The 26,159-nt window shown below is 39.2% G+C and overlaps 1 protein-coding gene across 9 annotated transcripts in view; it reads left to right on the top strand.

Annotated features, from left to right (window-relative positions):
• LOC121298019 (protein furry homolog-like) overlaps positions 1–26,159 on the top strand; it is a 195,206-nt gene that overhangs the window by 144,867 nt on the left and 24,180 nt on the right. For 6 of the 9 annotated variants that reach the window (XM_041224779.1, XM_041224747.1, XM_041224738.1 and 3 more), the window contains 26 exons: positions 1,688–1,883; positions 2,222–2,349; positions 2,503–2,560; positions 3,212–3,303; positions 3,722–3,894; positions 5,864–6,024; positions 6,505–6,615; positions 7,087–7,241; positions 7,725–7,824; positions 8,195–8,363; positions 8,761–9,005; positions 9,325–9,465; positions 9,887–10,055; positions 12,542–12,629; positions 16,210–16,316; positions 16,822–16,972; positions 17,051–17,169; positions 17,275–17,460; positions 19,007–19,208; positions 19,351–19,472; positions 20,319–20,506; positions 21,032–21,126; positions 21,782–22,386; positions 24,118–24,215; positions 24,358–24,528; positions 24,972–25,112. In XM_041224779.1, coding sequence (XP_041080713.1) covers positions 1,688–1,883; positions 2,222–2,349; positions 2,503–2,560; positions 3,212–3,303; positions 3,722–3,894; positions 5,864–6,024; positions 6,505–6,615; positions 7,087–7,241; positions 7,725–7,824; positions 8,195–8,363; positions 8,761–9,005; positions 9,325–9,465; positions 9,887–10,055; positions 12,542–12,629; positions 16,210–16,316; positions 16,822–16,972; positions 17,051–17,169; positions 17,275–17,460; positions 19,007–19,208; positions 19,351–19,472; positions 20,319–20,506; positions 21,032–21,126; positions 21,782–22,386; positions 24,118–24,215; positions 24,358–24,528; positions 24,972–25,112 — 4,171 coding nt within the window. The remainder of the gene's footprint in view (positions 1–1,687; positions 1,884–2,221; positions 2,350–2,502; positions 2,561–3,211; positions 3,304–3,721; positions 3,895–5,863; positions 6,025–6,504; positions 6,616–7,086; positions 7,242–7,724; positions 7,825–8,194; positions 8,364–8,760; positions 9,006–9,324; positions 9,466–9,886; positions 10,056–12,541; positions 12,630–16,209; positions 16,317–16,821; positions 16,973–17,050; positions 17,170–17,274; positions 17,461–19,006; positions 19,209–19,350; positions 19,473–20,318; positions 20,507–21,031; positions 21,127–21,781; positions 22,387–24,117; positions 24,216–24,357; positions 24,529–24,971; positions 25,113–26,159) is intronic. The other 3 variants (XM_041224756.1, XM_041224728.1, XM_041224789.1) reach the window with 1 other exon arrangement.

Here is a 26,159-nt window from a genome sequence, read left to right as displayed (position 1 = left end):
AACTTCATGGGCTCTATTCCAGGGTGCATCTGTCAAGGACATTTGCAATGCAGCAGTGTGGGCTTACTCCCCATAACTTTATTAGGTTCTAAGACTTAATGTCGTGGATCCTCAAAACCCTGGTTTTGGAACTAGTATTAAGGGACGGCTTCCCAGTCAACCCTTACAAGAGAGGCATAGAGGTGAGTTTGTCCCTCAGTTTTTTAGCCCTAACTACTTGTTATTGGGGTTCCGTAAGGTAACGCACAAGGCAGCTTCCCTTGCAATGGCTTTAGTACACTCAACCATACTGCAATGGTTACATTTCGTACTTGAAAGGGAACATAGATTATCATCATAACCCAGGTTCCCTGAAATAGAAATGTAACCATTAACCATTAATCCCCTTCCTAGGTACCAAATTTAGAAATGTTTTCAAACCTGTAATTGCTATAAAATGTTAACATATGATGAATAAAACACAAATAAATTACCTAAAGTGTGTTTTTCATTAACCCTTTATACTCCTGTGTACTACATACCTATGTTTAATTTTTTTTTTTTTTTTTTGGAACAATGAAAACAAAAACGCTGCTAATAACAATAATAATCAGTAAACAGTAATTATCAAATAACAATCAAACATCAAAACGTGTGCCATTATCGACTTGCTCTGTGCCATTTATTGAAATGTTCATATCAACAGAACCCGGGGTTGCCTTTGCAACCACTGCACATTTTTCTTGTGTCTTTTCTTTTGTTTTTATTTTCGTAGCAGACCCTGCACCTTTTTTGCAGTCTCTGCTTCCCTTGTGTTGGAGGGATAGTCACAAATGCATGTACACAGCTACTTTGCGCAGGCATTATGATGGATCTGTCTGCTGCATTGCCTGTACCCAGTACTGTGTTTTGATAGTATTTTGTTACAGCACTACCATTTCAAACCAAACAGCTTTCTGTTTGCAACTGGCTTACCTGTAAAGTAGCTGCATGCTCTTTTGTTTGTACTGTTGTTGGCTCCACATCCTCTTCATCATCATCGCCGAGTGATAAGTCAGCATCACTGTCGCTGGTATCGGAATCCTCTGAACCAACTTCACCCCTGTTGCTCATTATAGAAAGACCACGTACGTTGCCATGTTTAGATGTCGCTAAAAACTACAGAAACTACAACTAAACAAGTAAAACTAATAATAAAACAAAAAATAATAATTTAAAACACTATATATTTACTTGTAACAGTTGAATGGCTTCCCGCAATATATCTCAGTCTTCGAAACGCCCACAGGTAGATTGGAATCTCTACATGACACTCAATTGGATACAAATGTCACCTGACCCTCCTCCGACTTCCATTGCTCATTCCACAGTACTAGCACTGCCTTAGGGAATGAAACCTGAAACGCTAGACTGAGAAACCGCTCATAGAATAGAATGGGGAAACTTGACGTACGCACGTATGGCATGGTACTGTAAGTGGGTTTTCATTTGATGTACGTCATGGTGTTGAAGTGGTTAAGGTCTCTGCATCCATCATTGCAGCAGGCTTCATGGAAAAAAGATGATGAGATCTGTTAGCGCAGTACTTTTCTGCCCTCAGGGGTGGGGCATGACTGTGCCACAGGCTCACGGAGCATCTTTGGTATACGTCTCCACAAGGTAAATACCCATATGGTAATTACATTTCAATGCTCTGTCTCCTTTACAGTAGTCCCATAAATGCCAAGAAGGTGAACACAACCACTAGCATTGACTCTTACATTGGGCTGTGGAGGAACTATTTGATCCTATGCTGCAGTGCAGCCACCTCTGCCCCTTCTTCCACCTCGTCAGGGTCTGTGCGCTGCTCCCCACCGGAGACGCTGGCGTCTACTCCCGATAGCGGATACTGCATTGACTCCAAGGTGAGGAGGAAACCTTCACTCAGCCCCTCGGCTCATTCATTAGGGATACACGCTCAAGAAAATAACAATACCATCAGTGCTCTTAGACTGTATTACATGATGTATTCTTTAATTATTTCACAGATGGAATTGCAGTTATTGTTATTTTTAACCAGATATTGATTTCTTTGTTCGTTGTCAGTTGAAGACACTTTTTTTAAAATATAATTATTATTTAATAAAAAGTAGAAATAATTGCTTTTGCTTCTGCTTTGTGTCCTGTTATTAGTCTGTCAGAAGTGTATGCTTGAGATGCACATTTCAGACTTGGTCTTTCTAATCTCTTTCTGTGTTTTTAGATGATTATTGGCATTCCGTCCCCCTCCTCGTTGTTCAAGCACATAGTCCCCATGATGCGCTCTGAGAGCATGGATATCACTGAATCCCTTGTCCTAGGGCTTGGCAGGACCAACCCTGTAGCCTTTAGGTGAGTTTCTTGTATGTGGGAAGGTTGTACCGCGAACCAGAATAGTTTTTGAAGGTTTGAAGGAGGATTCATTATTTGTATACTAAAATAAACATAGCTGGGCACCATCATGTAAGTATTACATTTCTAACATTTCTCTTTATTTCCTAACAGAGAACTTATAGAGGAATTGAACCCCATAATAAAGGAAGCACTTGAAAGGAGACCAGAAGTAAGTATTTTTGGTGAACTTACATTATGAAATTATGAAAGTCTTTTAGGTAATATATATCATGTATATATATATATCATGTGTGTGTATATATATATATATATATATATATATATATATATATATATATATATATATATATATATATATATATATATATATATATATATATATGGCTCCGACTCTTTGGAACTCTCTCCCAGCTTTGGTGCGTGATACTCTTACTGTCGCTCGCTTTAAATCAACTCTCAAGACCCACCTGTTCTCTCGTCCTGTCCATGCTCTTTAAGCCTGATATCTGCTATTAGCTGCTGTGTTGCTGCTACTATCTCACGTATTAAGTTACTATCATGTATTATGCAATTTCCTTTGTATTTAATGTACTCTTTCATGTATTATGCTACTATCATGTATTATGCACTTTCCACTATATTTAATGTATTATGCATAGTTTTTTTTATGTATTATGAATTTGTCTGTATTTAAACTATTATGGTTTTTGTTGTTGTTACTGCATCTTGTAAAACTCTTTGTAATGGTGGTCCACTATAAAAATAAAGATTGATTGAAATCACGGGCTTATATTTGATAGTTTCAAAGGGATGTGAAATAAAAACACTAAACTTTCCATTCTGTCTCCTGTCTGTGCAGAATATGAAGCGACGCAGGCGTCGAGATATTTTGCGAGTACAGCTTGTTAGGATATTTGAATTGCTGGCAGATGCTGGAGTCATCAGTCAAACGTAAGTGCTCAGCCAGCAAAGTGGAACAAGAATTGTGTGAACCTGCCCTGTGACTAGTTTGTCAAATAACTATTTGTGCTATTTGCCAGGCCCTATTAGACTTCCCTCACCCTAGCTGCTGGTGGTTCATGCCCCCTGGTAATATATTTGCTTACACTGCAATGCCTTCCCATACAAATCCACCAGTGATGCCACAAGCTTGCTATAGAGAGCATAGACATGTCTCTAGGCCCATTTATTCCTTCTGGGTTTCTGGAAGAATAAAAGCAAAGTTTTCTAGGAACACTAATGTTGATACCCATTCTTCTTTAGCTATTAGACAAAAATAACTAGTACTGTTTGTTAGGAATTGAACTAGCCCACTTCCATTTCTTCCAGTAGAAAATAAAATAAATCTTGTGATTCTTCTCATTGCTAGTCCAAGTGGAGGCCTTGATAGTGAAACACATTCCCTCAACAACATTTTGTTGGAGTACGTAGATCTAACTAGGCAGCTGCTGGAAGCGGAGAACGACAAGGACTCTGATACCTTAAAGGATATTCGATGTCATTTCAGTGCCTTGGTGGCAAACATCATTCAGAATGTTCCAGGTAACAAAAATCCAAATCATTCATATTAAAACTGTGTTGTCATAATTTTTGAATTGACACTTTTTCTTAAAGGTGTCTGTTTGTCCCTTTTCCTAGGGGTTAACCAGTGTCCTGTTAGTATTATTACTATAATTTTGCTTAATCACTCCGGATCTCATGATCTCAAATACCGTGTGTATCGTAGTGCCATAATTTCTGCCTAAAGTAGTACAAATTGCTAGAATGGTAGAATCATTTATAAAGGGTCATCTAAGCCAGTGGTTCCCTAACTGTGGGTCGCAAGAGGTATCTGGGTGGGTCATGGAACCAAACAAAGTAAAACATAAACAAGTATTTAGTTTGAAATGAATCAGAAAACAATTACCCTAAATATTTTTAACCTGAGAAAAAATAAAAGAACACTACTAGACAAATAAATTATCAATAAATTACAACAATATAGCCCCCCAACCACATGTAAAATATTTAATCTATTTTTTGTCTGCTTGCTACGTTTTTTTGCAGCCAACACATTTACAGAACATTGATACATTTTTAAAGGTTGTTTCAATAGCGGCATTTTCAATGTTTGAATGTTGTTTGGTCTTTTATGTAGCTCAAATACTTCCAAGGTTAGCTCAGAAATATTCTATTTAATAGAATATAAATAAATACATTATCTTTGGTTAGATGTACCTGAGAAAATGCAGTGAAAACAAGCAGCCTTATTTAGCTGGAAATGAGGTATACTCAGCACAGTAATAAGCTTTTAGTTTTGGTTTGAAGGCAGCAGGAGCATAGCCTGTAAGTTACTATTTATTATAATTTTCTATCATTTTGTGTAAATAAGTGATTTTTAAATCTTTATTCTTGCTTTATATTGCTGCACTTTTTTGGTTGGTACTGTACGTGTTTTTTCACTGTATCTCACTGGGCATGGGTCCCAGAAAATGATCTGGCTACTCAGATGGGTCGCGAGTGTGGAAAGTTTGGGAACCCCTGATCTACGCAGTTTGATTATTCAAAAGCTGCTTATTGAAGCACATTTGATTGTGTCTCTAGTTTTGAGGGAAAATTATGCTCTTAGTACTAGCTGCCTGCCTCTGGGCCTATTGTGCCATTTGAACATTTTTCATGTACATCTCTGTTCACTACATTACATCATGTAGAAACAAAGCACCATCTTCAACTTCCTGTTGCCATAATTCCACACCTGGTTAGAAATTGCAGCTTTCATGTGGAGCGGAGTATTTAGATTTTCATCTGTGGTTTACTCTGCCATCATCGACATGTCACAATGACAAATTACCTTTCCTGCAGCTGTGGCTCATTTTCCTAGATGAGCCCTCGCGGTTGGAATTGTTGGCCTCCTACTTGAGGCACCATGTCCTGCTTGACTTTCTTTTGTGAAATTCCTAATGTAGCTACTATTCAAAGAAGTGTGCATATAATATAATATTTCATTCCCCCACTGAGGATCAAAGTGGAGTTGTTTCTCCATCCATGTGTAAGTGGATGCGTTTGTGCTTACAATAGATGTAGGTCATGTTGCTGATAGCTTACTTTGAATACAGATATGGCTGGGGTGTATGTCACTGGCATACACGTTTGAATAATGAATCATCTGTCTCCAGGGCTCCCAATCATGTAAACATGAATAAATAAATGTATTACTGTATTAGTTGCATTGCTTGGCTTATCATGTTGACAGCTGGGGACTGGAATGTGAAAAGTAGTTGAGCTCTTTGTCACCTGTGAGTTAGATTCAGCGGTGAGCCCAAAAAGCCAACATGTTCTACTGATAGAGAGGGTTTTTTTTTTCTTCTTCCTCTTCCTGATTTCTTAAGGCAAGAAAGTTATTTATACTGTCCTGATGGTTTTGCCGTTGTGGTTGTCAGAACGACAAACATATGGTAGTTATTGGGGATTTGGAAGACCATGGGATAAAAGGAAATTTGAGATATTTGACAAGTTCTTCTTTTTGTTCCAGTACACCAGAGAAGGACTATCTTCCCCCAGCAGAGCCTGCGGCACAGTCTGTTCATGCTGTTCAGCCACTGGGCTGGTCCGTTTAGCATCATGTTCACACCCTTAGACAGATACAGCGACAGGAATATGCAGATCAACAGGCATCAGTATTGTGCCTTAAAGGTACACTTCTGCACTTCTATTTAGTTTATCTGTTTAATCTTAAACAATATAATGAACAAAATAATAAAGAACACTGACTGTAGGGTGGCCATCTGTATGTGGTGTTTTTTATTGTTAACCAAAGATTTGTTTAGTTTTTTTATCATCATTTTTACTTTTATATCTATTTCTTGTTTGTTTTCATGTACATAACAAGAGGCATTTATAATGATATCCACAGGAGATTATTACAAATGCAATACATTTTTCAACAGCCTGCCTATTACATCACAATAAAGAAGACAGACCAGTGTAAAAATCTAAACTCACGGTAGCAGTTCAGTCTTGTAAAGGGACTATGGTACAATGTAGATTCTCTGATGCATTTGATTAGTTCACTTAGACATTGTAGACAATTTAGAATTAAGGATATCGAATTCTAAAAAAAACTTAGCTTTTGTGTCAGACATTTATTTTGTCAATTTCTTCTCCATTTCAAAGGCTATGTCTGCCGTGCTGTGTTGCGGCCCTGTAGCTGATAATGTTGGGTTGTCTTCTGATGGCTATCTATACAAATGGCTTGACAATATACTGGATTCTCAAGATAGAAAGGTAAGAATAGGGATTTGTATTTGTTGTTGTTTTACTCTTATTGTTCTTTACAGTTTTCTGCAGTGGTATGTGTTCATTATGTATTTATATTAAAGAGCTCCATTATTGAAAGGATTTAATTTAACTGAAAGAAATGGGGCAGAAATCAACGCGGTAGGGGGGGGTGCAGCAGATTGGCACATCTGGTTAAAATCTGTGCAGTTAGGAAAGCCACATGGATCAAACTGCTTTCATTTATTTCTCAACAGTGCCATCTAGTGGCAGTATTTAAGTATTGTTCCTGGTAGGAGTGATGGAGAGATACATTTAAACTGAAATGTGAACACTATAGTTTCTCCACAATTGTACTAAAATGGCAGTTTCGTTTAAAAATTATTCAATAAAACAAATTGTGAATTTGTTCTAGAATTACAGTAAATGCTCATTTAACAGCAATAAGTCCTTACAATGCACGATTGTGTCCCAATGCAGGTCCATCAGTTGGGTTGCGAAGCAGTTATGTTGTTACTGGAGCTGAATCCAGAGCAGAGTAACCTGATGTACTGGGCAGTGGATCGGTGTTACACTGGCTCAAGACGTGTGGCAGCTGGATGCTTTAAGGCGATTGCTAATGTGTTCCATAACAGGTAAGTAGCTGCTGAACACTGAAGAATTTACAAATAGGTTAGTTTATATATATATATATATATATATATATATATATATATATATATAATCTAGCTACTTTTTGTTGCAGTTTCTTTTAACAAATTACAACCTCCTTCTGTCATTTAGAAATCATGCACATCATTTCTGTAATGCGTGTAATTTATACACTTAGCAAAAAATTGGTTTGGAATACAACTCAAAAGTGGTCAGTCATATCAACTAAGATGCAGTCATGGGGATGTATTTGGGAATGCGCTGGTGTTTTTTTTTTTTCCTGTTGGCCAAATTCAACTCAAAAACAACATCAAATAGTCTGAGGATAGAGCCCAAGGCAGATCATGCTCATCTTGTATGATCTCCTTGAGCAATTGTTTTGTTTTTGTTTTGTTAGTTTAGTGAACATTTAAATAAGATTATACAGAAGATCAAACATTAATGATTACCTCTGAATCACTTTCCAGGGATTACCAGTTTGACACAGTGATCCTGCTCAATCTGATCCTTTTCAAAGCAGCTGATTCTTCCAGAGATGTCTATGAAATTGCCATGCAGCTGCTGCAGGTTTGTAACGTATTTTTAATGTAACTGTCTGTAAGTACAGCTAGTCCAGCAGCAAGCTTTTACTGAAATTACAACATCGAGAGGCTCCTCAGAATACTGTACTATATGAACATAGATATTATTTGACATCTAATCGGCGATAACATATCTAAGCAGTCAGAATAATGTACTGCCATAACCATACAAATCCCCTCTTTCTTTCCAGAGGTTTAATTGCTTTTTTTGTGCAAGGCAAATCAAATGAACCTTTTAAAAATGTGTAATTCACTGTTAATGTGCTTGGAGTGCATGTGGCGTAACAGAACAAACCCATCCTTATTGGTTGTTTATAAGTATGCTCCCATTTTGAATGTGTGGCTGATTGCTTCAGATCCTGGAACCCAAGCTATTTCGCTATGCACACAAACTGGAAATCCAAAGGACTGATGGGATACTGAGTCATCCGTCCCCCTTGCCGCATCTCTACTCTGTTTCATACTATCAGCTGTCAGAAGAGCTGGCCAGAACCTACCCTGAGCTCACCCTGCCCATCTTCTCAGGTACTCATCCACTTAAAAAAACAATATACAGCGTATGACAAATTTAATTCTTCTTTTTCTAATAATGATAATAACAATATCCAAGGCGACCTATAGAGACTAGGGTGTGTGAACTATGCATCAGCTGCAGAGTCGCTTACAGCAGCGTCTCACCCGAAAGACAAGGTTAAGTGACTTGCTCGAGGTCACACAGTGAGTCAGTGAGTGAGCCAGGATTTGAACCCGGGGACCTCCTGGTTACAAGCCCTTTTTCTTTAACCACACAGCCTCCTATATAATTACAGCCTGATTCATTACTGTATATCCAAGATGTCCTGCAGGAAACAATGTCAGTGTTTAGTATTTAGATTTTTGCAAGAAACCGAATATACACTCTTTATTTTTTTCAAATCGAAAGAGATTAGCCAGAGAATTCAAACAGCGCACCCTGCTGGCCGACAAGTCATGCTGCACTACCTGTTACCATGGATGAATAACATTGAGCTGGTGGACTTCAAGCCATCAGCACGGAGGCAGGAGGAGGAGGAGGAGGTGGACAGAGAGATGATGGTCAATTCCAGGCGCTGGCTCCGGGGAGAGGGCTGGGGCTCTCCACATGCCACCACCATGGTGCTCAACAACCTCATGTTCATGACAGCAAAGGTAATGACTTCCAGTCTCCCCAAGACCCGAATCAGATAATCCCTTCAATATACCATTTCTTAATAATTCCATGCAAGAACAGCTCTGGAATCGAGCCCATACAATTATAATGTTGCTGGAAAAGCTAAAAATGTAAATGACGCTGTTGGGCACTATACACATAGACAAACAACTGACAGAAACAAAGCAGTTGCTTCTAAATCTCCACAGTCATTCATAAATCAGAGTCTTGCACTAATTATATTCAGCCTGTTTCTATTTGGAACAGTCATTCTGTAGAATCAAATACTGTTTCCTTATCTCTGTTTTTGCTACATAGTATGGAGATGAGTTTGCCTGGTCAGAGATTGAAAACGTATGGACAACACTGGCAGACAGCTGGCCAAAGAACCTGAAAATAATTCTGCACTTTTTGATTGGCATGTCTGGGGTGAAAAGTGAGCCTAGCCTCTTGCCATACGTAAGTAACACATTTATAAACTAGTTTGTTCTTTTTTTGGTTATTGTAATAATTACTGTAATCAGTACTAGTAATGTTTGGATTTGTGTATTACCTGTGTAGCTGAGTCAGTGATTAGCATCAGTCAGTTGTAATCGCTAAATCTAAATAAGTACTTTGTTTTATGTACAAAAATGTATTTCATTATTGATTACTGTATAATTCCAAAATTTGCCAGGACCTTTTCAATGTAAACTGCAATGTAGTAGCACGGTCTAAGAAACTGGAGCAATTAATTGCTTATGCCTACCAGGACCTCCAATCAAATGATTTTGCCAGTCTATTTGTAACTTTGTGTTAGTTTATTTTTGGTAATGTATGTGCATGGTATTAGAGGGTACCTGCCCATGTGTCTGGATGTTGATGACAGTTTGTGTTGCAGGTTAAGAAGGTGGTGGTGTATCTGGGCAGAGACAAGACCATGCAGCTCCTGGAGGAGTTAGTGAGCGAGCTGGAGCTCACCGACCCAGTCTGCTCAGCCGTCACCCACATGGACAACCCACCATACTACCGCATCACCTCAAGCTACAAAATACCCTCTGTAACCTCAGGTAGGACAAAAGAGATTAAAATACCCTCTGTAACCTCAGGTTGGACAAAAGAGCTTAAAATACCCTCTGTAACCTCAGGGTGGACAAAAGAGCTTAAAATACCCTCTGTAACCTCAGGGTGGACAAAAGAGCTTAAAATACCCTCTGTAACCTCAGGTTGGACAAAAGAGCTTAATACCCTCTGTCACCTGATAAGTTCTCATAAAACTATCCCTTATACCCGGAATAGAGAAGCTCTGAGCAGCAGTTTCTCACAGGCATGCATGACTGAGGACAAGTTCGAACATCTCAGTCTGGTACCAGGCAGGCCTTGCTGAAAGTCCTGTTGCTGTCTTTAGGAGCTGAGGCAGCAACTGTACATTCTTCTGTACATTGCTTGCTATTGCTTATTGCCTGGGTTTTTATCCCTGTGCCATTTGCCTCAGGGACCAGCACAGCCAGCTGTGCCTGTGGCCACACTGCCACCTCAAGGTCAGCAGCGGCCCTAGAGGTTTGCTGCCACAGGTCCAGGGCCCCTTCTCAGGGAGCCATCAGGAGTATTGGCACCAGTGCACCACAGACATCCGGGTGCTTACTACCGTTCAGACTGGCTACTCACTGCAGTTCAAGCCACACAGACCCACAGTATGCCACTGTGGTATCTCAGGAGACCTGATAGACCCTCTCCAGTTGGAGGAAGGATTCTACTCCAAGTACTTCCTAGTGCCTAAGCTGGATGGTGGACCAGTCGTCAACCTCAGACAGTATCTGAGCCAGGCGACTGGTTCACTGTGGTTGACCTCAAAGACACTTATTTCCATATCCCCATAAAATTTCCATATTATCATGGAAGCTGTGCTGGCCCCATTGAGACTCAAAGATATTGGACAACTGGTTCATTGTGCCCAGTGTCCAGCTCAGACATACATCACATGTAACTGTTCATTGGGCACTTTCTATGGTTCAGGCTTATGGTGAATCTGCGAAGAGCCAGCTCACTGTCAGATGGCAGAGTGCAGAGAATAGCTGCCTGTAGAGCTATTCAGCTCAACAGAGCGCTCATGTTAATGACGTTCCAGAAATTCTGGGCTTGAGGGCAGTGTTTTCTCAGACCCTACCTCACATGCACCTTCTGTGCAAGCCTGGTTCAGTAGCAGGGCTTTTCAGCCCACACTGAGTCCCAGCTGCCCATTTGAAGGTATTCTTCACTGTCTAAGGGCACTCTCTTGGTGCAAACAGCCTGCCTGCCCATCTGCGCCTCGGCATAGCGTTGGGCAGTGTCACCAAAAAGGAAGGCCATCACCACAAACGTGTCCAGCCTAGGCTGGTGCACTGTGTAGAATGGCACGCCACATAATGTTTTTGCCGTTTAACTGGCATTGTTGCAAAGGGCTAGAGGGAAGCATGTGCTTGTCCGTGCCAGCAACGCGACCGTGGTGGTTTACTTCAACCACAAAGGTGGCCTCAAGTCGCTCAGTCTCCATCTCGTGGCTCGTAAGCTTTGTTCTGGGTACACAAGAACCTACTCTTACTGAGGGTAGTACATCTGGGAAAAATTAGGCAGCTGACCTCTTCTCAAGGAGGGTCCCAGCACGTGAGAGTGGAGGCGAACCTCGAGGTGCTAGCCTCATTTGGGAGAGGTTCTGGGGAGCAGAGATAGATCCCTTGCCTCCTAAGAATCAACCAACCAATAGGAGACGGGGACCCACTGGCAGTAGATGCCTTGGCATAACACAACTCCTAAGCTGCCAGCTGTGGAATCTGCCAGAGTGCCATGACCTGCTCAGTCATGCACAGGGGACCTTATGGCATCCGACCCATCCAGCCTGTAGCTCTGGTTCTGGGCCCTGAATGGCAGCATTGAGCCATCTGGGGCTGTCGAATAGGGCTATTGACTGCAATTTTGCATGACCTGTTTTCTGAGGGTAAATCCCCTGCATTAAGGTCTATTGGGAAGCTATTTCAACTTGCCATGTTAAAATTGATTCAGTTCCCCCAGGAGCTCAGCTTCCTGGTGAGGGGAAAAACATTTAAACGTGGTTAGGCGGCTTCAGCTGCCTATGAAGGACATTGTTCCTCAATGGAGGTTGAACGTGGTGCTCAATGCACTCTTGAAGCCTCCATTTCAGCCTACACATTCAGCTGGCTCAAATGTTATCGCTCAAGCGACTGTTTGTTTGCTATCACCATTGCAAAGCGGGTGAGCGAGATGCAGGGTTTCCCCTTATTGAGAACCTGTTTGATCTTTACGGAGGCCAGGACAAGGGTTACGCTCCGTACCAATCCTGCCTTTTGCCGAACACTATCTCGGGGTGATTATGTCACAAGCACTACGTGCAGCGCCTGCTATATCTGTTCAGGTTATATGGTATTAAAGGTTAAATGCCCAATTTTACATTTCTGTTTCAGGGAAGCAGGGTTATGATAATAACCTAATGTTTCCTAGCTTCTTATCTCTTAAGCCAATTGAGATAATGACTTCATTTTTCCCTGTTTTCTAACTGCAGGTACAAGTTCTAGTAGCAATACCATGGTGGCTGGGAACAGTGGGCATCACGACACCAAGCTAATGAAGGACAATAATTTGGAAGAAAAGTATGTTTTACTATTTGGCGCATTGTTTCAGATTTCAGATCCAGAGATTTGGTAACACTAGAATGTTTTCCCAAAGCATGCAAATGCAAATTAGCTAGGCTTAGTATGTGTGTGTGATATAATAACGGTCTCATGGTTTATGACATAACATAAGCCCTAGGTGGAATTATTTTCCTGTAACTCACTGAAGCCCATCTCTATGTGTGTATATATAAACACACAGTGGTTTGCAGAAGTATTCACCCCCCTGCAAAGTTTTCACATTTTATTGACACCTGAGCGTACTCCATAACGCTTTCAAATTAGACTTTACATGTAGAATCTACACAAACTACTCCACATTGATAAAGTTAAAAAATGCATACATAATTTAAATAAGTAAAACAGAGAAAAACAGATTAATCTCAGTTGCGTAAGTATTCAACCCCCTTGCTACTGCAGCCCTAAGTCAGCTCAGGTGCAAATGATTTGTTTGCAAGATCACAAAATTAGTGAAATTGTTTCTGCCTGTGTGTACTCAAGTGGTTTAAGTTGTAGATAATTTTCCTCAGGTATATAAGAACATAAGAAAGTTTACAAACGAGAGGAGGCCATTCAGCCCATCTTGCTTGTTTGGTAGTTAGTAGCTTATTGATCCCAGAATCTCATCAAGCAGCTTCTTGAAGGATCCCAGGGTGTCAACTTCAACAACAACATTACTGTAAAGCTCTATTTTGGCCTCATCAGACCATAGAATCTTCTTCCGTTTGGTCTCAGAGTCTCCCACATGCCTTCTGGCAAACTCTAGCTGAGATTTGATGTGAATTTTTTTCAACAATGGCTTTCTTTTAGCCACTCTCCCATAAAGGCCAGTTTTGTGAAGCACCAGGGCTATTGTTGCCATATGCAGCATCTCCCAGCTCATCCGTGGAAGACTGTAACCCCTTTAGAGTTGCCACTGACCTCTTGATGGCCTCCCTGACTAGTGCCCTTCTCTCCCGGATATTCCGTTTTTGAGGACTTTACTGTGCTCTGGGGGATATTCAATGCTTTGAAAATGTTCTTCTATCCTACCCCTGATTGGTGCTTTTGAAGAACCTTATTCCGGATTTGCTTTGAATGTTCCTTCGTCTTCATGATGTAGTTTTTGTTAGTAAATGTACTAACCAACTGTGGGAATTCCTAGAGACAGGTGTATTTAACCTGCAATCATGTGAAACACCTTAATTGCCCACAGTTGGACTCCATTCAACTAATTATGTGACTTCTAAAGACAGCTGGTTGCACCAGAGCTTATTTAGGTGTGTCATAGCAAAGGGGGTGATTACTTTGACATTATGGACTTTTTTGTGTTGGATCAGTGGCAAAAACTCTTAATTAAATCCATTTTGCATCTATGTTGTGACACAATAAAATGTGGAAAAGTCCAAGGGGGGTGAATACTTTTGAGAGCCACTGTGTGTGTGTGTGTGTGTGTTTGTGTGTATATATATTGAAATTTCGTTCTGTTCAATATTTTGTTTTAAAACACTTAAACTCAAAATCAGTTATTGTAAGGTGACATTGGTTTTATGTTGGAAAATATTTTTAAGAAAAATAAAAAACTGAAATATCTTGCTTGCATAAGTATTCAACCCACACACATTAATATTTGGTAGAGCTACCTTTCGCTGCAATAACAGCTTTAAGTCTTTTGGGGTAAGTACGTACCAGCTTTGCACACAGTGTCGGAGTGATTTTGGCCCATTCTTCTTGGCAGATTTGCTCCAGGTTGTTCAGGTTGGTTGGACGATGCTTGTGGACCGCAGTTTTCAAATAGTGCCACAGATTCTCAATGGGATTGAGATCAGGACTTTGACTGGGCCACTGTAGGACATTCACCTTTTTGTTCTTGAGCCACTCCAATGTTGCTTTGGCCTTGTGCTTGGGATCATTGTCCTGCTGAAAGGTGAATTTCCTCCCAAGCTTCAGTTTTTTAGCGGACTCTTGCAGTATTTTCCTGTATTTTGCTCCATCCATTCTTCCTTCAATTGTAACAAGATGCCCAGTCCCTGCTGATGAGAAGCATCCCCACAGCATGATGCTGCCACCACCATACTTCACTGTAGGGATGGTGTGTCTTGAGGCATGGGCAGTGTTAGGTTTGCGCCACACATAGCGCTTTGAGTTTTGGCCAAAAAGCTCTATCGTGGACTCATCTGACCACAAAACCTTTTCTCACATCGCAGCTGGGTCGCTCTCATGCTTTCTGGCAGACTCCAGACGTGCTTTCAGATGGTATTTTTTGAGTAACGTCTTCTTTCTTGCCACCCTCCTGTACAGACCAGTGTTATGCAGAGCTGATATGGTTGACTGGTGCACCATTACTCCACTCCCAGCAACTGAACTCTGTAGCTCTTTCAAAGTGATTGTTGGCCTCTCTGTGGCTTCTCACATAAGTTTCCTTCTTGTTTGAGCGCTGAGTTTTGAGGGACGGCCTTTTCTTGGCAGTGCCTGGGTGGTGTGATGCAGCTTCCACTTCCTGATTATTGATCCAACTGTGCTCACTGGGATATCCAAACACTTGGATATTATTTTGTACCCTTTCCCTAATCTATGCATTTGTATTACTTTCTCTAACTTCTATAGAATGCTCTTTGGTCTTCATTTTCCTTCAGATTCACAGCCTTACCAATGATCCTTCAACAGTGGGGTTTTTATTCAGAAAATGTGACAGATACTTTAATGATTCACAGGTGGAGGCCAGTGGTAAGGTAATTGTGTCCTCGTTAGGGCAATTTCTTTCATCGGTGCAAACTGGGAGCTTCCACAGCACAGGTGTCGAATACTTATGCAAGCAAGATATTTCAGTTTTTTATTTTTTTTTAAATATTTCCCAACATAAAACCAGTGTCACTTTACAATAACTGATTCTGAGTTTCAGTGTTTAAAAATAATATATCAAACAGAACGAAATATCAATGTACCATTTGTAATTCGGTAATATGAGAGAATTGGTCAGGGGTCTGAATACTTTTGCAAGGCACTGTGTGTGTGTGTGTGTGTGTGTGTGTGTGTGTGTGTGTGTGTGTGTGTGTGTATAATATCTTACCAATTATTTCTTTCCTTTGCAATAACAAATTTAAAAGCAATATTCTCTATTTATTTCCAGTAATGCCTCCACAACCCAGTTTTCTCATGTTTATTATGTACCCATTATTGGAACCGACTAAGGAGTGTGATTTAATTTACACCTAATATAATACATATTCTTCAGTGATTTTAGTATTCTTATGATTAAATGCAACAGGTCTTCTAACTGCTAGCTTTCTTCCTGTTAAATCCTAAAACCTCCTGACTGTTACTAAACTTTATCTTGAAATGAGGCAGATGCTGACAACATTTAGTTAACCAAGACATTCTGGTTTTACTGTTCAGTGTTCCAGTGAAACAGCACAAATTAAAAAGCCGCACACTTGTAGAATGTGAAATTTATAAAGTATAGATATATGCACACAGCTGTACCTATAGAAATTCAGTACGTTTCTAGGAGGGCTGAAAAAGTATTCACTTTTTTCAACAATTCTTTAATGCTGCATACTGTGTAATTGTGTTATTCCAGTTACATCCACCTGGACGTCTACAGTGGTTTGAACCTGAACAGGCAGCATCACCGTCTGGAGTCCCGCTACAGCAGCAGTTCTGGGGGGTCTTACGAAGAGGAAAAGAGTAAGCACAGCTCACTTCACTCGCGTAAATGATGAGACATTAACCAAAAGGAATGTCTACCAGACTTTATTTTCACCTCGGCATTTAGGATTGAGTATTTATGGATAGTAATCTTACAACCTCATAGCAGAAGAGTTTTGAGCAGTTTCATAATCTCACAATAGACATCTAGGGTTGTGTGTTGTATAAGCTTCTAATCTTTGTAGAGCTAATAAATAACAGTACCAGTAGCTCTACTTAGGTTAGTAAGTCATACAATATACAGACACTAAGCTTAAAACTCACAACAACAGTTGCTTAGGCTTCAACCAGCCTCATGTGATCCAGTGCTAAAATAGTCAAAAACCTCTTTTAAAAATACTGTTTTTCATCTTAATACTTAACTATTGTCTTTCAGTTATCTAGCAAATAAAGACAGCTGAATTGGGTGTGTAGTATGTTGTGTGTTTGTGGTAAGCAGTGATTGTGTTTTTAATGTCTTCTTAATTCTCTGTATATTTCCCAGGTGATTCAATGCCACTTTATGCAAACTGGCGGTTGAAGGTGATGGAGCGCAATCACCCGGAGCCCCTGCCCTTCCCTCCCACTGGAGGCTGCTGGTCCCCACTGGTGGATTACCTGCCAGAGACTACAAACCCTGGAGTCCCTCTGCACAGGTAATTAGAGATACTTTCTGCATACAAGAAAGTAGTGCTTTTATCTAATTGGTCAATAACTTTGCATCAACATTTCAGTGTGGTGTTTTCTAGGTGTAACATAGCAGTGATCCTGTTGACTGATCTGGTGGTTGACCATGACGTAAAGGTGGAATGGGGAGGCTACCTACACCTCCTGCTGCATGCAATTTTTATAGGTAAATGTAGATGGTTTATCTAGTGTTTTTTTTTTCTTTTACTGATGCATTTATTATGTACATTTTTTTGTTATAAATTTGATTCCATGTGTATATGTTCACTAGGCTTTGACCACCAGCATCCAGAGGTGTATGAACACTGCAAGAGGCTGCTAATGCACCTGCTGATCGTGCAGGGAGGCAACAGCAACGTCCAGTCTCTGGCCTCTGTGCTACTTCGGAACAGAGAGTTCAACGAACCCAGAGTTCTTACTGTCAAACAGACTCCTCAAGTTGAGTACAACTTCACTGGTGAGTGTGTGGAAGAGAGCAGCCTGTAGGGAACGGGAATACCTAAAAAGACATTGCTGCTGATTATAAAGAAGACATGCTACAGTATATACATAGGGGTTCAAATACAAATAATTGGGCAGCTCTCATGAGTGGAGTGTCAGAAAAGATTTGGTCCACATTGAGATTAATATAATAATAATTACCAGAGGGAATAATCCTTGTAAACAATAAACATAAACTTACAGGAGAAGTAGGGCTCAGTAAATACTACACTAGCCTGTGTCACTTCTGAATGTTTTTATTTGTTCACGGTTACTTCCATACAATATTGTACATAAACCTAAACATATATTACATAAACATATTAATGACAAAAGGTAGCACCAGTAACACCAAGTAAACACTCATTTATTTTTTAAATGATTGTACTTCCAAAAAACATACATGAATTTGTTATGCATTTTTTTTCACTCAAAATGTTTGCATTCATAGTGAATATAAAAATGAGTAGAATGATTGAGCAACAATTAACAAATTTGATTTCAACAATTCATGGTCTGCATTTGTAGTCAGCATTTGTAAATTCTTGGCCACATGCAGACTTGTTGAAGACTTATTTGAACCCCTGTATAGTCTGGCAGTATGAATGACTGCCGCATGGTTTATTTTTAAATAATTCGCATTTTCTTTCCAGCAGGTGGCAGCATTGAAATATTAGTCTTAAGCCAGGGATGTTAAACTCCTGTCAAACTTCTGGAGGGCTGCAGTGTCTTCTGGCTTTGGTTCTGTCCAAGCTATCAATTTTTTAATTGGTCTAATTATTTGATTAATTGGACACTTTTAACACTTATTTTCAGGCCTCAAAATGTCTCATAGGTAGTGTACTTTGAATCAAGTGCATTTTTAAAATCAACTGTAAAAAATATAATAATTTAGATCAATTATGTTAATTGAGAGCTTAAGTTGGAATGAAAACCAGAAGACCCTGCGGCCCTCGGACTAGAGTTTGACACCCCTGTAAGCCATCAAATAATCGTCCCTATTTACAAAAACATAGGACTCTTAAGGAAAGTCTTTGAAAAGTGTTTATGAACAGTGCTTTTAAAAAAAAAAAAGAGTAGAGGACTTGGTGACAGCTTCCATTTTAAAAGAAAACTACTTACTCTATTTTTAAATATGAAATGGTACGACAGATTATGTATTTTATGTATTGCAGAGAATTTCCTTTTTTCTTTCCTTTTTGTGTGGAATACCGATTATAAGGTATTGAGAGGTTTTTCCCCTATTAATTTATCAATTTTTACCTTAAACAGTGAAAATATTTGTATCATTCTGTTTTAAGTAATGCCACATGGTGGCACTGTTGTTTATTCTGAAGAGATGCGCTAGACCAGGAAAGTATTGTCCCTTTTATGTAAGTCATGACAAATAAAATAATTGGGGTTTTGGGGGGGTTGTATTTGAAATGGGAAGTATAAAATGTAATACAGAACTTAATAAAGAAATATTACAGTAAATTAGCAAGAAAACTATCTTGAGTAATAAATTCCTTGTGCTGTTCTAGGTGTCAGCGATTTTCTGCCCGATTACCAGCCATCCCCAATGACAGACTCAGGACTCAGCTCAAGTTCTACCTCTTCTAGTATCAGCTTAGGAACCACCAGCGCTGCCATTCCTCATCTCACAGCCACCATCCTAAACGAGGTGGACATTTCAGCAGACCAGGACAAGAAAGTGAAAGCGCTGATTGAGTTCATCACTTCGAGGTAAAATGGTTGTTGTGTTTTGTGTGCTCTTACAGCGTCTATGTCAAATCGTTTGAAAAATCTGTTGTCTTCTACAACCTGGTTGAATTATATTTCAATATAAAAATCAGCATTTAATGGAATCTTTTTTATTTCCACACAGAAAGCGAGGGCCTCTCTGGAACCATGAGGATGTCTCTCCGAAGAACCCCAGCATTAAGAGTGCTGAACAGTTGACAGTGTTTCTGAAACACGTGGTGGCAGCTTTTAAACAGACTCCATCAGGTAGTCCTACTGGAAATGCATTAGTGGGAGTTGCCACCGGTTGCTTTTAAGTTTCTATTACTTCTTTAACAACTGAGAAATAGCTCTGTAAGTGATCAGAGGAACACCAAATAATTGGTGTTACAATAATAATTGTATTAGCAGATATTTATTTTATAAACAGTGCAGGTGCCATTGTTTTTGTAGATGGGTATTTTGTAATACAGTGCTGTGTGGTGTTACATGTAATGGCTTTTGAATTTAAATGACAGTACAGTATTTTACTGTCACGACTACCACAGTTTTTCACTAAGCGGAGATGAAAAGCTCCACAATCCCCCCCACCCTCCTCCTCACCACACCGCAATCCCCTCCCTGCCCTGCCCATACCTCCTCTGAGTAACACTGCTGTACTCGGTATGTATTCAATTAATGTGTATTTACTTTATTGAAACACATTTTCACTAACAGAAAATACAAACACACACGCGAGATGTGATCAGATTCAAGAACCACTTTATTGGCTGTACGTGGGGAGCACTGTGATCAGTAACATTGGTTAGACTAGTACACCCTAACTCTGTGTGCCTGATATAGGAATAATAGTTAAACTGATGCTGTATGTAATTGCTGTAATTTACCACTACTGAATCTTGCAGTGGTACCAGTACTGGTTAATCTAACACAATTCATTCAGAGATAATATTAGTTAAATTGCAGCTATTCTATCATGATATGAAAAAACAAAGGCCCATTGTAGTTCATACCTGCTGTACAATGTCTTGTTTATGATGGTGCTCGAACACCTCCATCTGTGTGGGATGTTGGGGTTCAACAATATCCCTCACTTTTATTTCCTCTTTCAAGGTTTTCAGTTGGAGCAGCTTCTTAGTGAAGTGTCACTACAGACAGCACTGTCCTGTTCCTCTCGGCACTATGCTGGCCGCTCCTTCCAGATATTCAGAGCTCTGAAGCAGCCTCTCACAGCAAGCACGCTTTCAGACGTTCTGTCGAGACTGGTGGAGACTGTTGGAGATGCAGGGGAAGAAGCTCAGGTAAGGTTTTCTTAGGATCCTAACTTCATTGAGGAGTATCCTAGCTCTAGAACTCTCATGCCTTTACACTGAATATTAGTCATAGGCTATGACTCAGGTCACTTACTAAACTAAATATCTTACATAGAATGCTCTCCAAAAATTGGTTTCTGCAATGGTGACTGCCTAGACAGGTATCCCATATAGCATTTTGGCAGTCGCCATTACAGAAACCCTTGGTAAAATAAAGAATAAAAATCCCACAAAGTCATTCTGCATAGTGAATAAATATTTTGATGGAAGCTTTGCTTGCTAAATTATTTGCATATATTTGAAGAGGAGATGATTCTCTATTCATTGATACTAAGGTGTCTAGTAAGTAATTTGTCTGAGTGGAGAAAAACAAGCAACAAACTTCACCCCAAGCACCACAAACTGGCATGCATGATTGCATATTCCTAGAGACTGTGCGTGCTAGAATAATGTAATCCTATGATTTTTATTTTCTTTGACACCTTGTTTGAGTTCCTCAATCATGTTTTGCAGGGTTTTGTGATTGAACTGCTGCTTACCCTGGAGTCAGGCATTGATACTCTGGCAGAGACGATGAAGAATTACGATTTGCTGTCTGCACTTTCTCAGTATGTGTATTGCTTATTCTGTTGGAATCTGTTTTATTGTTCAAGTCATTGTTGAATATCATGCTTTTACTCAGTAAGTCACCATGCAGTTAAGAATGTGACCCTGTCCTCTTCAGCATATTCTTTGTGGTTTTGAGTTCAGTTGAAATCATACTGGTCGGATATAAAATATTCTGTCACACTCGGAATTCTAACCGTCTGTTAAATGTATTTTCCTCATGCATTAAACATCCTGATCAATGTTAGTTATTTGTAGTCCTGCACAGATGCGATGGAATATAATGAGCTGTCTAATACAGTAATCTGTGTGAGGGCAAATAATTTTTTTCTGCATTGTTTCCTATTGTGAAGGCAGAGTGGAGCTCTTGCTTAATTAGTGAATCCTGAAATAACTAGTAGCCTTTAATATATTTAAGAATACTCATAGTAGTTCCCTTTTTCTTTTAAACCCATGCTCTGAACTTTATCCCAGTATTGTTTCAGTATTTGCCTTTTTGAGTTAAAATAGTAAAATGATGTAGCGTTGTTTGTTTGTTTGTTTGTTTTCCCACACAGGAAAATCACAGACCCCCACTTAATGGTTAAAATGTCTTATACTTTTTTTAATTCATATAATTATAATATCTCAATTGAGTTTTATTTGTTTTTTATACAGAGCATCATACCATGATCCTTTGCTGGGGACTAAGTTTGCAGCTAACAGAAAGAGCACTGGACAACTGAATCTAAGCACAAGCCCAATGAGCAGCAGCAACTTCCATACCCATTACAACCACGCACGAAGTAACTCGTTACGAGCCAGCTTAATTGGGGACCGCAAGAGCGACCGGCGACGGAGTAACACACTGGATATAATAGATGGGCGAATGAACCACGGCAGCCTAGCAAGGACTAGAAGCCTCTCCTCTCTGCGAGAGGGAGGGGTCTCTGATGTGCAGCCTACCATTGACCCCTGTAACCTGATGGCTACTATCTTCTGGATCTCTGCCTCCTTGCTGGAGTCGGACTACGAGTTTGAGTACCTCCTGGCTCTCAGACTGCTGAACAAACTGCTGAGCCAGCTGCCCCTGGATCGGTCGGAGAGCCGGGAGAAGATTGAGAAGGTGCAGAGCAAGCTCAAGTGGTACAACTTTCCTGGGCTGCAGCAGCTCTTCTTGAAGGGCTTCACCTCTGCCTCCACACAGGAGCTGACCATCCATCTCCTCAGCAAGCTCATCACACTTTCCCGGCACACACTGGTGGATCCCTCCCAAGTGGCAGGTAATCATTTAACACATTGAATAGAACACTGAATCCGACTTCCCCCCTCCCACCGCTTCTAAGTGAAGTGTATTGAGTGCTTACGTTTCTAAATGGATTGCTTGGTTTAAATTGTAGTTATGCAAAACATAGAGATTTTTTTTTCAACCCTTTCCCCTAGTGTTTTCATTCCTTCCTAGTGGTTCTGAGATATGTTGCTTCAAACCAAGCCAACCGAAGAAAGGTTCAGATGTCTGGCATAATTATTTTCCCTTTTATGAGGCCAACTTTGAAACTTGTGTTTACTGTCGCAAACAAAAATATTGGCACCCTACGCTTATTATATCATAATTTAAGGTAACAGATTAAGGACAAGCATTTAGTAAACTTGAACCACTTTTTAATAAAACAAAAAGGAAAATAACAGTTTCTAGTAATTTACTAATTAATCTTTCTCAAAAAACAAACTGCTTTAGTATTTTGTGAGTCCTCCTTATGCTTTTATTACGGCTTTCAGACGTTTATGATAATTCTTAACCAGTATGTTGCATCTTATTGGTGAAGTCTGGGCCAAGTATTTCTATTGGATTGAAATCTGGTGATTGCGAAGGCCTTTCCAGAACCTTTATCTTCGTTTTCTTCTAGAATGTCTGCCAATCAGCCTATGAGTAGAGGGTATCGTTGTACTTTGTAGAATGCTGAGGTACATAGCTGCATTAATTCAATTTTCAATCACATGAATGTCTCTATTCCCTGAACTGCTGAAACACCCCCTTATCATGATCAAACCAGTTATAAGGTTTCTCCAAACATACTGTGGTCTGTCATTAGAGGGAGTGGGGTGGGAGGAGGTCATTTTAGTCTCACTGAACCAGAGCATTTTGTTGAAGAATGCTTCATATTTCCTGGCAAATATTTTGATGGTTTGTCCACGTGAATACAACTGCTCAGTTCTTTCATGCACTGTTATGCCTGATGATTCCAAGTCCTTGGCTGTTAATCTTGGATTTTCCTTAGCTGCTCGGACAATTCTCCTACCAGCTGTATCCGTAATTTTCTTTGGCCGTTTCAGTTGAATTTGTTCTGTGGCACTTGATTTATTGCTCTGATTGTGGATTTTGGTATTCCATATTTCTTTAATAGTGGTTTGTAGCCATTTCCTTTGTTGCAGTTTGCAGAGAATGATTTTCTCAAATGTGAGTCCAACTCCTTTATCTTGACCATCATCTGCTGTGTTGCCAAAACGTTCTTCTTCAACAGATATTGGAAATAATTGCCTTTTCTCTGGTTGTTGACTTTATAATGCTGTTCAGTTATTATGTAATGATTTTCAATCAATTAGTTCAATTGATAATACTTTTGTGATGAACAGATATTTGAAATTGCTTAAATGCTTTTATGTTTTTATAAAGATTTATTTCTTAAACTGCCACAAATGTTGTATTTTGGTCTTTGTCATATTAATTAGTGACTAATGTTCACTAAATGCTAGTATTTTAAGGTGTTTTCTTGAATTGTCTTAAATTAGAGTGCCAGTATGTTTCTCTGTGACACTATGAGTCTGGACAAGTAGGCCTATACAATGATTGATTTTCAGTTCATCTACAGTAATAATTATTCTTCAGAGGCTAAAAAAAGACAAACTTGGATATTAATTCATTATTATAGCAAACCTTCCATGCCGTTCCAGGCTTTTTGAATTTCCTCTGTTTCAGTTTGTTTGTGTGTCTGAGTTTGTTTGTTTACTTTCAGGTTTCCCGTTAAATATCTTATGCCTTTTGCCTCACCTAATACAACATTTTGATAACCCCACCCAGTTCTGCAAAGAAACTGCTGACAAAATTGCAAAGGTAAGTATCAAATTAAAATGTACAGTCTGAGATGGAACTAGGTCATAGTTCATAATCCTAAATCAGTGAGTTTTGGAAAAAGCTCTACAGTACTGTTATAGTGCAATAAAACATTGTTGTATAAAGTGTGTTTTACTTACAGGTCTGTGCAGAAGAAAAGTCAGCTACTCTGTCCAACCTCGCTCACATGATGAGTTTGTATAGCACACACAGCTATTCACGGGATTGTTCCAACTGGATTAATGTGGTGTGCAGATATCTCCATGACTCGTTCTCTGAGATTACCTTCAACCTGGTCACTTACCTAGCTGAGGTAATTTATAGTAGTGCTTGGGGTTTGTAATGTTGTTGGCTGGGTCTTTGATGTATTAGATCCATGCAAAATGAAAGACTTAGATATGGCATTTGCATTTGTTTCTAGTTAATGGACTCATCTTTGTAGTGGAGATTCATCAGTTTGTCCGCTATGGTTAAAAAAAAAAAAAAAAAAAAAAAAAAATCCAAAAAACATTAATTTTAATACACGTGTATTTGTAGTTTGAAAATAAAAAGAACATAGATTGTATTTGCCAAATGTGTGTTTGGTAGAGACACGTTAATTTTCAAATCTATAAATTAAAAAGTGAAACCTTGTTCACTGTTAAGGTATTACTGTACAAAAGTTGGTTTCATGTTGTTTGTGGTAACAGGATAGATGCACTTGTTGTTGTCGTATCATTTCTAAAATGTTTCACACAGCTTCTGTTTTTGTTGTAGTTGTTGGAAAAGGGCTTGTCCAGCATGCAGCAGTCCCTACTGCAGATCATACAAAGCCTTCTGAGCCACATTGACCTCTCTGCAGCTCCAGTAAAGCCATTTAATCTGGAAATCATGAAGATTATTGGGAAGTATTTGCAGGTGAGGTTTTGCTCGAATCTGGCTTCATAAAGAATGCCTACTGTTTTGTCAGATTTAATATGTAATGCCCATATATTTAATAATTTATAAGAATCACCCATCTAAAAATAATATACAATAATCAGTAACAATAATTAATTTTACTGGAAGAAGTTAACTATTTAACTATTAAAAAGTATAATAAATGTTTTCAAAATCTACATCACATTTTGACAAAAGGTGTTTTGAACGAATGTGTGAATTCCTGTAATGTAACTAGGTATGCAAGACCCTTTTATCAGTGTATTTAGGTATCACCAGGTTGGATACAAAATAACATTAAACTTCACATCAATTTGCAGCACAGTTCCAAGAGATGCCTTCCAGTATATTGCCCCTACTGCCATCTGTCATTTCTCTTCTTGTTTGAACTCTTTTCTAAAATGAATTCATAACCAACTAAAGAATGATCGCTACATTAGGAAATTTGCTTCGGGGCTGAATAGTGATACAGCTGGAATGCTTAGCAAGTCAGACTATTCCCTTGTGCTTTAATTGGGTTATAGAGTTGTAGTACAGCTCAGTGTTAATGTCAAGCACTCCTGAATAAAGACTATTTTGCTTGCAGCCTTTAATTGTTGAAGAGCTGGATTTTAAAGGTTATTCTGATCTGTTAAAAAGTATGGAAAAATGCCAAACTGATTTCCAGGTCTTGAAAATGCTTGAAAAACCATGTCACGGGACAATGAAAATAATTCTGTGATTTATTTTTTATTATTAATAATAATTGATCTTGAAAGCAGGTCAGCAGCTCAAGCGGCAGCTGTCTAAGCAGTTTACTCGTTGCAACTATATAGCTTGTGACCAAATCCCATGAGAATTGCTCCGTGTAACACCCCTGACAACGTCCTGACAACTCAAGCAATTCTATCCAGTCAGCACACTGAATACTATATATATATATATATATATATATATATATATATATATATATATATATATATATATATATATATATATATTCATATATATATATATAATATATATATATATATATCTGCTCACTGA

The sequence above is a fragment of the Polyodon spathula genome, chromosome 2 (assembly GCF_017654505.1).
Source record: "Polyodon spathula isolate WHYD16114869_AA chromosome 2, ASM1765450v1, whole genome shotgun sequence".
Classification (NCBI taxonomy): domain Eukaryota; kingdom Metazoa; phylum Chordata; class Actinopteri; order Acipenseriformes; family Polyodontidae; genus Polyodon; species Polyodon spathula.
This window is presented reverse-complemented; position numbering and strand designations above follow the sequence as displayed.